The sequence below is a fragment of the Phoxinus phoxinus genome (genome assembly GCF_949152265.1).
Source record: "Phoxinus phoxinus genome assembly, chromosome: 2".
In the NCBI taxonomy this organism is placed as follows: domain Eukaryota; kingdom Metazoa; phylum Chordata; class Actinopteri; order Cypriniformes; family Leuciscidae; genus Phoxinus; species Phoxinus phoxinus.
This window is the reverse complement of record NC_136877.1, coordinates 34,008,808-34,021,815: the sequence shown is the minus strand read 5'-3', so window position 1 is coordinate 34,021,815 and position 13,008 is coordinate 34,008,808. Positions and strand designations below refer to the sequence as shown.

Genomic DNA, 13,008 nt, shown 5'->3' with positions numbered 1-13,008 from the left:
GTTAACTTTATAAATAACGTTGAATATAACGTTAACTTGCAATACTTACATTTTGCATAGGTAACTAACTGAAATTAAATGTTTGTTAAAATTTACAAAAAAAAACTAAACCTGAAATAAAAAATAAAGCTAAATAGAAAACAAAACGAATCAAAAACAGAACTAATAATACATAAATACCTAAATTACCTAAAATGAAAACAGAATAAAAAAATAAAAGCTTATGCAAAATATTGATAAATATTATAATAGTATACAAGTAGTTCTTAAAATAACACTGCTGCTAACATTGCTTCAGAGGCAAATTCTCTTCTTTTGACAGTAAATCCAGAAACGGTCTCCATTGTGCATGTTTTTTCGACGAAGGCTACACCTTATACCCATAACGATAAACAAACATAGAACAAAAAAGAAATGCTTTTCCCCTGCTGCTATGAATTCTGAAAAAGCAATATGCAAAACCGTGTTCACAGTCATCTAGACAGATATTGAATTTCTCTAATGCTGCATTTGATTATTCATGCAGAGGGAAAAATATTGATTGGACCTTTTAAACTCTGATTAATTCCATGTAGGTATGCATAAAATTTCCTCTGACTGGATTACTGATTACTCGATAGCTTAAATCTAAAATGTCACTGGCGTAGTGGGGGGAGTGTAAGTATATTATTGCATGTTTGCCTGTCATTGCAGTTCAGGCAATGGGTGTTTCATAGAATGTGTGTTAATGTAAGTTTGTGTTTACATTGTAGGTAAGCAGTGATGATGCGTTGTCTGGCAGCCCGTGTTCACTACAAGACCCTGATAGTGATCTGCGCTCTCCTGTCTCTGCTCACGGTCCTTCTGTGGAACAAGTGTACGAGTGAGAAAGCGCTGCGCTTTCTGCCCCGGCACCCCCAGCCCCCTCCCAGCCCGAAAGTAGACAGCCATCCGCAGCAGGCCCAGCCCCCCGAACCTCCACCTGTGGTCGGCGGAGTACGCTACGAAGAGATTGACTGCCTGATCAACGACGATGTCACCATTAAGGGCCGTCGAGAAAGTAGTGAGGTATACCTGCCCTTCAGCTGGATGGAGAAGTACTTTGAGGTATACGGGAAGGTGGTGCAGTACGACGGCTACGATCGATTCGAGTTTTCGCACAGTTACTCCAAAGTATACAGCCAGAGAGAGCAGTACCACCCCAACGGAGTCTTCATGTCCTTTGAGGGGTATAACGTGGAGGTGCGCGACAGAGTCAAGTGCATTAGTGGAGTTGAAGGTGAGTTGTTTTAATAGTGATAACTTTTCACATTTGATCGGTCTTATTATCTGATGATGGTTGCTTAGAACTGCTATGCTGAGGTGTGTATTAGCATTTGTCAAATGTTGCAGCTATGCATGACCTAGGCACTGTTTACAACTGTGTTTAATAGTGATGCATCAATTTTGGCAGCTGAAAATATTTGACTAAAAAAGTTTCGGATGAAAGTTTTGGAGCACCAAAATCATATCATTAATTGATGTTTAATTAGCACTCCTGTAATGATGAATGTTGACTGTTTTATTGTCTATTTCATGCACACGACTTAAGCGACAAGAAGTAAACATGTCAACAGTGTGAACGCACTTCACCAAAAATGATGATAGAGTAGCAATTTAAAAGTACAATTTGTAAAATTTGTTTGGATGAAATATCAAGAGGCAGCTCGTTCCTAAAGAACTTCACTATGACTGGTTTAATTTATCACGTTAGAAAACAAAACCCTGAACAGCATACTAGTAGGTTAAATTACCCAAATGTAATTACCGAAACTTAATTTTTTTGATTTTAATAAAAAAATCTTTTTATAATTTTTGTGGATTATTAGTATTTAAGAATGCTCCCATGTGATCTCACCACCTGAGATGGATGTTAATGCCAGATGTTCAGTGTTCTAGGTTGCCATTGGTTGTTTGGGCTATAGGTGATGATACACGAGGCAACTTTTTGGGCAATGTTGCTGTCAACGGGCTACCAAGTGAGAAATAGGGCCAACAACCGATCTAAAGTATCCAGATAGAAATTAGTTGCCCATTCTCAATGGGAAAGTGCCCGGGCAACATTGCTCAAAAAAGCACCATATCACCATATACATTTGGTCATCACTATATATTCAGCTACCAATAAAAGTAGAGTATTCTCAGCATGCCCGTTTGCATGTTTAAATCTGTTCTGCTGGTTTTACCCTTCATAATTAGAGCAGAAAATGTGGGGGGAAAAAGGCAGCGTATTCTGCCTGGGCCTACTCATAACTGGCTCTCCTAATGTGTCTTAGTAAAATCACAGTTACTTTCTCTCTCATCATCAAGATTCACCTAAATGCATGTCACATTAAAGCTGCACTTAATTGTGGCACACTGGGAGAAGTGAGAGGCAAAGCGACCTGCCTCAGTTCTAACACAACTTGTTAGTGGCCATTAATAGTCATTTAGTGCAGTCCAAGAGGAGTTTCCTGGAAGCCAGGCTTAAATGATCTACGTCTGGTTCTTCGTGAGTAATGCACCCTCAATGGACTATACATTAAGCAAATGAAAGTGGGATTGATTCAGCCAAGAACTGAATCACAAGGGCTGATTTGATGACCTTAGACTTAATGGAGAATAATTTTGCACTCAGACTCCCATGTGTCTTCTAGTGAATCTCAATGAGAAAAAGCAAAATCAAATTAAAGCAGAATATATTTTTTTTCTTTTTTGTTAAAGAACCTAAATGACAAGCATTTCAAAATGAACTGAGAAATGACACTCCTTGACGAGAAAAAGCTGATTATGGTGGTCTGGGTTTTGTCCTTCAGAGGCGTTTTACTGTCCAGGAACCACATTTGTCTCTCCGCTGTGTCAGTGATCCATCACTGTTTCTCTGCCCTGACAGATTACTTTCAACCATTTCCTGCTGGCTCACTCTTCTCTCCATCTCTCTATCTCTTCGTAAGGACCGTCCTTCAGCAGACAGGGTTAAGTGCCCTGTTCAAGGCATCACAGTGATAGAGCTAATCTCAGTCTCACTACATTTCTTGGATCACCCCTACCTGGAATTGAACCTGCAGGTTTTTCGTCAAGAGCTCAGATCTCTGACCGTCAGGCTACCTCCACCATCATATCAAAGCTATTAACACAAAGTTTGTAAAGCTTTCTGAAGAGAATAGAGATTCATTCCGTGCCTTTCACTCGTCTGTGTTCCTTTATAATGAGACTGGGTAATGAAGTAATCACTTCTTAAGGAAGTATTGAAAATGAGGTCAGTCTAATCAATACTGGAGTATAAAGAATGCCTTCCAAACCACAACATTACTATTCACTAAAGACGGTGAAGTCTCTTGCAGTGCTTCATAGGATGGCAAACAAAGTGGAAGAATTTTCTAAGAAATTAAAATGAATCAAATACAAAGTAGACTGAGGTTGTTATATGCGAGTGTACGTCGGTGTAACCAATGACAAGCTTGTGAACAAACCATAGCTCACTTGCTTAAAAAAAAAAACTGAAAGCATTCTACAGTACTTTGTTAAAATGCTGAAATGCAGAACATCCAGACATGCTGCTCTGTAAAGCTTTCTCTTTTTGCAAAGTTATTGATTAGCATTCAAGATTAAACCTCTTTCAACTCTTCTGGTGAAAGCTTTTAAAACACGTGGAGGTCGTGGACCTTGTTCCATGTGCGCATTCTAAGAACCCCCTTTTTTGTAGCACCGCAAAGAAGCACATTCATACCATATTCCTGTGTGTCAGGGTGGAACAATTGGGTTGTCTATAAGCAGAGATGAAATCTTCAATGTCTGTGGCAGTTCAAAAACGATGGAGTGTGTACCAGTCCCCTTTGTTTTCTTTCTAGGCTCCTCTCCTCCATAACCAAGAGCCTGTCCATTACTCAGAGGCTGTTTACATGGAACCGCTCTGTTCTGCACGCTACAAAGAAGCTCTGTAGCAGTAATGACTGTGTTGGAATGAAGGTGCCTGTAGGGAATCATCTGAGGTTTGAAGCATTGCCTCTGAATCTGCTCTGGTATCCATGGAAAATTAAAGCGAGAGCAGCCTCAAAGTGTAACATTTAAGCTCAGGCTTGAGTTCAGTGTATAAGGAATGTTATGGTGCCGGTGTGAAGGTCGTGCGACCTGCTCTGTCTGTTGTTTTTTGATCTCACTAAGGTAATCTGTTAGCATGTATTTTTAACAGTGTCCGGCACCAAGTTATTACGGCAACAGAAAGATGTATTAATCTCCTCAGCAGATTTAATCCACTGTAGTACGAAAGGTGTTGCAAATGCACAAAACAAAGATTAATTAGAGGTTCTGTTCCCCTCGTTCTCATCCCGGGCATCAGAGACACAAAAACAGTGTGTTGAGCTCCGAGGTAATAACCCACATGAGCCTGCGGCAGTGTGTTAGAGCAGAGCCTATTATCAGAGACAGCAGACAGACTCATCAGTCTCTACTGAAGGAGAGAGAGAGAGGGAGAATAAAAAGGAATGAAAAGGAGATGAGTACGGATGGTGACAGTGAAAGAGAGATCCTTTTTCCTCCTCCTTCAGTTTGAGGAATGGCATCTCCTCTAGCAGAGGATCAGAGTGCTCTGAATAGTATCTAGGCCAGAGAGCGCCTCCACAGTGCCCATATGCCTCCTGATACAGGTCCCACTTAGAGCCAGTGTGTGTGCGTCCTGGAAAGCGGGAGGCAGTCTCATTGGTGTGTTTGTCATCTATATTGCCTTGTTATGTCTGTGTTTAACCCTGCATGTGGTTTTTTTATGTGTATGTTTGTGAATAGACGCTTTAAGGCCAGCAATAAACCAGCAGCGCGGTCGCAGTGTTCTGCCTGTGGCTTGATTATTGTCATGCCAGGCTGTAGAATAGATGAGCAGTGGTTAAATGGAAAAAAAGGCTAGAGAGAGAGTTAATGAAAGCCCGCTGACCTGTAACTCTGACAGCACAACTTCATGCTTGAGATCAAGGTAACTGGTACTAACTGAAGACTGTTTGCTTCAGTGGCTTTGTCCTCCCAGCGTTCACCGCTCTTTTGTACATCTCTGGCTAATTGAAGGTTTGTTTTCACTTGTCAGTACTTGCCAGTAAAATTGTTTAGAAGTCATGAAACCAGAAACAAGATTATTTAATGAATGAAGATGGCATCAGTGCAGAAACCACTGCTTCACATTATCAGACTTGAGTTAAAAACAAAAGACTCAACAGTAAAGCTATTATTATAAAACGGTTAACATCTTAAGACACATATTAAGCCTAAAATGATCAATCTAAACAGTTGGTATATGTACACTTGTGAATGTTGAATTTTGTGTTAATAAGGCAAGTTGCTAATGTTGCTTGGCAACCGAAAAGGAAGTATAAAGGCTAATAACCTATATTACTCAGATAAATAATGATTTATTGTTGGTTTTTGTTGGAGTCCAATACTGTATTTGGGTCTATATTGCGGTTGTCGCTTTCCAAAGGTTTTTTTAAGGGCGCTTTTAGGCACTTTGCTTTATTATGTGCATCACATTATACTGTCTATATAGTCTGATACTCTGTTTGTTGGCAATACCAATGTGAGTACCACTGTGATTACTAGCAGCAGATGTTTACAACTGTTACCCCTGTAAAAAGGTTTTGAATGGTGCTGTATATAAATTTGCTACTTGTCTCTTTTCTCAGTTTAACACCCAGTCTGTCATATCTCTACTTCTTTTTCTTCCCTATAGGAGTACCTTTATCCACCCAATGGGGCCCTCAAGGGTATTTCTATGCTATCCAGATAGCTCAGTATGGCCTGAGTCATTACAGTAAAAACCTGACTGAGCGGCCACCCCACATGGAGGTGTATGACACAGTGGAGGAGAGAGACAGCAGGTCTAGCACATGGACAGTCCCTAAGGGCTGCTCTCTCATCAGAGTCTACGACAAGACCAGAGCCACATCAGTACGACAGTTCAGCGCTCCAGGTAAAGAAACAGATATTGAACTACATGTTTGCAATTCATTTCATTGATCTAGTCTTCTTATGTTCTTCATACACTGCATTCTGTTTTTTATTTCTGTAGGATTATCTGTCCTCCAGCTTCACACTTAGTATGTTTACAATTCAATTTTAGTATCTTTTTAAAATGCCATGTAAATACTTTAGTCTGATGAAATCAAACCAGTACAGTTTTTTGCATCCCTACCTGTTTCCTTATCTCTTTTGTATTCTTCCATCAACACTCTTACAGTCCTGCTCCACTGGGTATGCACATAAACACCCTCAAAATGTCAAAACACACGCAACTAATGGTGCCTCATGCACTGCTATTCAAACTTTTGGGATCTGTAATATAGATATCGTTTTTTTTTTTTTTACTTTAATTCAGAAAGGAGGCATTCAGTTGATCAAAAGTGACAGTCAATGCATTCTTTTTCAAATAAATGCTGTTTTGAATTTTCTATTCATCAAAGAATCCTGAAAAAAAATATCACAATTTCCACTAAACAGTTTTTAACATTGATAAGAAATGTTTTTTTGAGAACCAAATTGAGTTAGAATGGATCATTAGAACTTTTCATGGATCATGCTGAAAATTCAGCTTTGCCATCACAGGAATAAATTACACTAAAATATATTCAAGCACCACTGTCATATTTGAAAACTAACAAAGAGGCTATTTGATGACTAAAATGCTAGTTTGTCTGTAAAATAGAATCATATTCTGAAAAAAAAACTTCTTTCATCAGAAAACGCATTTCTTTCAACATTTGTTTGCCAAATTGCACACACAGGATTATAGGGTATCTCAGGTAGTGAAGGAGACATCTATGCTGCCTTCAGAAATCGACCAGGTGGAGGCATCACAGTAGACAGTACATTCTGTTCCTCCCTCAGGATACGGCATGATAAGGCAGCATTTCTGAGGTCTTGGACACACCGTGCTGCTTTTTAGCATTGAGCTAATCAATAGCCATTAGAATTAGCAGGGCTGTCGCGCTGGCAGGCAGTAATTGGTGTCAACACCCAGAGCATTGATTAGAGCGGAGCCAACTAGGACACACTGGGTCCAGGGCTCCAGCAGGGCGCTGCCTCCCTCCCGTTCTCTCCGTCCTCCACATCACTGCTATTGATGTGGGGGTAATCAGAGCAGGACAGTACAAATCCACTTAGTCTCTGCATTGCCTTAAGTAATGGATTTATGAGTGCATTAAATAGTGATAGGGGCTGTTTGAGCCAAAATGCCCTCTACTGCCTTTTTTCTTTTCCTTTGATTGGCTTTTGTCCTTTATCCCTCTCCTGTCCCATTATCTGTCTTGCTTTAATGTTGTTGATATTACTCTGTCTTTGGTGTTTACTCTTGCTTAAGTCTTCAACCTTATTCTTTTTTTTTCTTTTGCTCTTTCATGCCTCCTTTTCTCCTCTCAGTAGAGGGTATGAATCGGTTTCCTTTTTTGTTCTGCATAACCTTGTCAGAAGGCAACACAGACAGAGGCAGCGAGAGGGAATTGACACTAACAATGAGAGATGACTTTAGGATGAAGTGTTGAATGTGCATTTCTGTAAAAAGAGAGATAAAGTACTTTGATTGAGAGTTGGGTAACTGATCTGCTCGCTTTGCAGTGAGTTGCACTGCAGTGTGTACCAAAAAGTCTTCTGGAGGAGAAATGAGTTTCAGCACTGTCCAATGTCAGATAGACTGTTTTAAAGTTATTTCACTTTCTGCCTCTCTGACACCAATGTGTCTGTTTAATTAACCCCAAGAGAAAGAGACAAATGAAACCTTGTGGTTTCAAGACAACCTGTACCATCACTATTCCCAAGTACTATCTCTTAGTGTGTGTGAATCTGTACAAACAAGTGTGTCTATGCATATGATACTGTAAAGAAACAGGAGAAAGTTTTTGTAGGCGTTATACCGATAATAATACGGTGATGCAAAAATTTTAATTGATGTGATATAAAAATTGCACAAATTTTTTTCCAGACAACAGTTTGTTAAGTTTACATTGTGTGAAGGGCAGCACATGGTGATAACGTGAAATATGTCATTTTTGTGCACCGACAAAACTAAAATGGTGGACCAAAATGGCAGCAGTCTGCAAACAATACCATGTCATGCCAACGTGCTGCTATACACAGATTGACATTCTAATAATTTCAGAAAACTTTTTTAGTTTGAGCTGCATGTTTTTATATTAATAATTAATCTAAAAATTAATTCTGTCAACAATCAATCATCCTTGTTGTGGCATTTTATAATCAGTAAAGTTTATGGGTTATTGAAATTAAAAATGCTTGGAAAAACATGCAACAAACCTTTGTACTTACAATGGTTTATACTGTGCGGTTAATTAAATAATTTTCAGGTTAATCTTAATCATCTTTAAGGTTAATTATTTGTTTTTTTATGGCATCGATTTAGTATCAGTACCATGAGTTTTTTGTTGTACCAAAGCCAAAATTTTGCTATGGTTCCAAGCCTAGTACACACATCCTGTTAAATGTGTTGTAACATTTCCTTTTTTTTTTATTCCTTGTGTTTTAGAAAACTCAGAGGGCGTCTCACTTCCTCTTGGCAACACTAAAGATTTCATCATCTCTTTTGACCTGAAGTTCACATCTAATGGTAGCGTCTCTGTAATCTTGGAGACCACAGAGAAAGGGCCTCCGTTTGTTATCCACTATGTCACCACTACCCAGCTCATTTCTTTCAAGGACCGTGACATCACCTATGGGATCGGCCCTCGGACAGCATGGACCACGGTCACCCGTGACCTTCTCACTGACCTCCGCAAAGGCATTGGCCTCTCCAGCACCAAAGCGGTCAAAGCCACCAAGACCATGCCCCGACGTGTCGTAAAGTTATTGTTGCACGGCCACGGGACGATAGACAACATCACAATCTCCACCACTTCACATATGGCGGCTTTTTTCGCCGCCAGCAACTGGTTGGTGCGCAACCAGGACGAGCGTGGTGGTTGGCCAATCATGGTGACTCGTAAACTTGGGGAAGGTTTCCGCGCGCTGGAGCCGGGTTGGTATTCGGCCATGGCGCAGGGGCAGGCCATGTCCACTCTAGTGCGTGCCTATCTGATGACAAAAGATGACACGTACTTAAAGGCTGCCCTGCGTGCCACCGGACCTTTCAAACTGCCATCGGAGCAGCACGGCGTCAAAGCCGTGTTTATGAATAAGTATGACTGGTATGAGGAGTATCCCACAATCCCTAGCTCCTTCGTTCTGAACGGGTTCATCTATTCTCTCGTAGGCCTGTATGACCTGGCGCAAACCGCAGGTGAGAAACTCGGTCGGGATGCAGGTCAGCTGTACAGCAAAGGAATGGAGTCTCTGAAAGCTATGCTGCCCCTATATGACACGGGTTCGGGCACCATCTATGACCTGCGCCACTTTATACTGGGCATGGCGCCCAACCTGGCCCGTTGGGACTATCATACAACGCACATCAACCAGCTCCAGCTGCTGGGTACTATTGACAACTCGCCCATCTTCAGGGACTTCGTCAAGCGCTGGAAAAGCTACCTGAAAGGAGGGAGGGCAAAGCACAACTAGAGCGGAGCACACCTCTAAGATCTCTTTAAACCCTCACGTCCTCTTCCTGACTGCCTCTGTGAGGGCCACTGTGTCTAGCATGGAGGAAAAAATGGCTGAACACTTCGGTAGTCCTCTGATTTTTCTGTTTGAGACAGTAATTGAAGTGCTTCTGGTGTCTGTGCTGAGGTTTTAATTGGGTACAAACGCAGCTGCTTGCAGCATGTGTCTGGATGAGGAAGAGGGAGGGCTTAGGTATTTAATATTCAAAGCTTCAGATCTGCAGGTTTTTTGAGTGAGAAACATGTCTGCTGAGATTTGCCACATTTGGGCATACTTCAGTCAAGGTGTGGGATCGAAAATCAGCTTTTCAGAACCTTCTTCCAAAGCGAAGCTCAGAAAATAGTCAGTCACCAGACAGGCAAAAACATTGAAAACAAATTGCAGAGAACAAACTAAAGTTTGCTGCAATAGTCATTTAAGTTCGTAGCCTGTGAGCTGAACACTAATGCATACAAGCTACGTAGAAAAATGCTGAAAATGTCCTCAAGTGTAGCATTATTATGTTTCAGTGAAGGTTTACTTAATCGGTTTGACATTAGAAGGAAACACAACGCCTTTTGTTCAACCTACTGTCCAGCCTTCAATCTGCATTTCATGATCCTTTGCTCTGTCAAAACCTCGCCACAATCAGATTGAGCCTTCACTAATGCGGCCCAGTCCTGCCCATAATGCACTTAAAGCTTTAGAGAGTAGGTCGTAGGTCCCTTGCTTCATGTTTACAACAGATTTCAGGAAACATTGCTATAGGTATTAAGACACCACTATCCTAGATTATCAAACACAAAGCCTAGAATATAACAGTTTGGTTGCTTTTTGAGAAACCAGAGGGAGTCTGAATGGTCGTGTAGCCTGTGTTCATCCCAGTAAGACGTCAAACCTCAGTTGAATTGTGCTACATGTAGACTGGTCATGCACTTTACTTGTGTGGCATGCGTGTGTGGTGAGGATGCCTTTATACAACCATGTGATGAATTGTGACTGAATTGTGAATTCTGACATCAATCAAGTTTTTTTTTTTCTCTCTCTCATCCCTTGATGGCAATGAATCATTTTATAAGGGAATTTCCACCTTTTGTTTGCCGATTGCAAGGTTATTGTAGCTGTATCCATTTCCTCAATTTTCCCTAATTTATTTTTATTTTTTATATACACATTGTTTTTGGACAACTGTATTAGTTCTTGTAATATTTTTTTTTTTTTTTTTAGATAACATCGTATTCCCTTTGTTTTGAGTGTCAAAAACACAGTTGCCATTATGGAGAGCAAAAGCATATTTTTCACATCCAGTTCAATAATTAGCATCTTAGCCAAGCAAAAGATGCAGTTTCATGTATTATAAGTACTTCCTCATTAAAATAGTGAATTGATTTGCATGTGAAACTATAGCATCTGTTTTTTTTTTATCCAAGAGCGTCTCCTCACATCAAAATAATAATTTCAGCAGCCCTCTGACTAGTGCAGCCAAGTGTTTGAGACTGCAAATGGGAATATTTTTCTTGAGTTCAAGAGTTTTGGCCGTGTCACTTCCTAATCTCTCTTGACCTCGGCAGTAAAACCTCCACCTGGCTGAATCCTGTCCATCTTAATCTCACGTAACAACAGCCGTTAAGAAGGCGAGATGTTATCCCATTATCTGACAACCTGCTGTTCAGAACCATCTCAAACAGATGTTCACATTCCAGTGTGGGCTTTTGGCTTCATATTTTCAGAAAGTAAATGTCAGAGAAGGAAAATGTGACATTTCTAAATGTTTTATTTATTAAAGTTTAGCAGAGGTGGCTTTTGGAGACTATGGGTGCTTTAGCCTGGTGGCATACCTTTTGTGTTGACCTTTTTGGTTTAAAAATCATGTTTTCCCATTACAATCTGGTTTGCTTGTAGTTTCACCGACACGGATCTCACATATAATACTATGCACATTTCATACTCGTCGCTTAATGGGCAGACAGATGTATGTTTAAAGGCAGAGAGCTATTTCATTTATACTGTACCAAAGTCTCTAAAGTTTGCGTTATTTTTATCTTAAACTTTAGTTTTTGTATTGTGGTATATGGAAGGCCATGGAGCATTTGTTTTTTTTTTCTTCTTCTTTTTTTTAGTTTGGAAAAGATGGTGTGATTAATGGAACATTTTGAGGTGGTATACATGCCTTCCTCATCTGAAGAAATGCCTTTTGATACAGTTTTTTTTTTTTTTTTTTTTTTTTATCTCCAGTATAGATTTTTATAATATAGAGTGAATATAGAAGGGAACTGGGAATTTAATTAATCACTGCTATCTATGGGCATGTGTGCAAATCTTGATGTAGAGCTAACGCTCAGCGCTACATATTTCAAAAGGGAAACGAGAGACTTGGAACAGCATGTGTGATCTTGAAAGCCTGGTTTCAAAGCAGCCTCCTTTTTGAGTTGTGTTTACCAAACGTTGTTTGCATTTGAGTGAACTCCTTTGAGTAAGCAATGTTAAAGCACAACTATAGTTTCTTGAATTAATTTATTCTCATCTAGCTCTCTCTTTCTCTTTTTTAATATTATATTTACAGTCTGGACAATGTGCAAAGCCTTCCTCTGCAAGCTGCTGCATTTTACAATTGTAAAACGGTAGAAATGTGGTTGATCTTTTTTCCCTCTTCTTTTTTGACACTTCTTTTTCATTCTTGAGTTATAAATTGACATGTGTATTTCATGTGTATGCAATAAATGGTTGAACTGGATCGCAACAGCTGCACACCCAGAGGTTGTACAGACTTTGCAAAGGAAGCACAATATGCGATCATTTTTATGCAGGACAAATGTTTATTAAAGTCTTTGTGCTTTAAATTGCTTTTTTAAAAGTTGTATAAATAAAGGCATTTCGTTTTATACATACATTTGTCTACTGTGTTTATTTTAATAAAGCAGCATTTTTGACTTGAGTTCATTTATTTAGAAAGGATGTGGTTTATAATCAACTATAAATGTGTTTAGTCCCGTAAGTCCTATCCGGTCACTCGTACACACTCCCTCACTACAGAGCAGAAAGGAGCGGTGTTGAACACTGCCTTAGGTGTCTACTGCATCACCCTCCAAAAACATTTATCTCGGATGTCCCTGTTCACTGTAATCCCTGTGACATTCTCTATCTCAGTCACACATATGGTCACTGTGGTTTAATTACTAGCTGCAGCCTGGGGTCTGATCCGGCACATTAAACTCCATTCTCCTTCTTCTGTCCTGTCTCTGCCTCTGCCTCTCTCAGTAAGCCTGTATGTTGTTTTAGCCAGCATTAGCTGAGCTCATACCACTGCTAGACTGGGCGAAGGCGCCCCATGGAGCTCATCTTTTAATGACTGTCTGATCAGATTATCACTGTTTTTACCCAGACTCAGCCAGCTGACGCTTGTGGTCTGGGGTTTATACAATGTTTTTTTGTTTTTTTCGTTCTCCT

The 13,008-nt window shown here is 40.1% G+C and overlaps 1 protein-coding gene across 2 annotated transcripts in view; it reads left to right on the top strand.

Moving 5' to 3' along the window:
* The window catches only part of glceb (glucuronic acid epimerase b), a 49,695-nt gene extending 37,246 nt beyond the window's left edge, over positions 1-12,449 (top strand). For both annotated transcript variants that reach the window (XM_079605307.1, XM_079605308.1), the window contains 3 exons: positions 753-1,258; positions 5,711-5,950; positions 8,516-12,449. In XM_079605307.1, coding sequence (XP_079461433.1) covers positions 763-1,258; positions 5,711-5,950; positions 8,516-9,540 — 1,761 coding nt within the window. In that variant the 5' untranslated portion in view covers positions 753-762 and the 3' untranslated portion in view covers positions 9,541-12,449. The remainder of the gene's footprint in view (positions 1-752; positions 1,259-5,710; positions 5,951-8,515) is intronic.
* Positions 12,450-13,008: the final 559 nt, after the last annotated feature.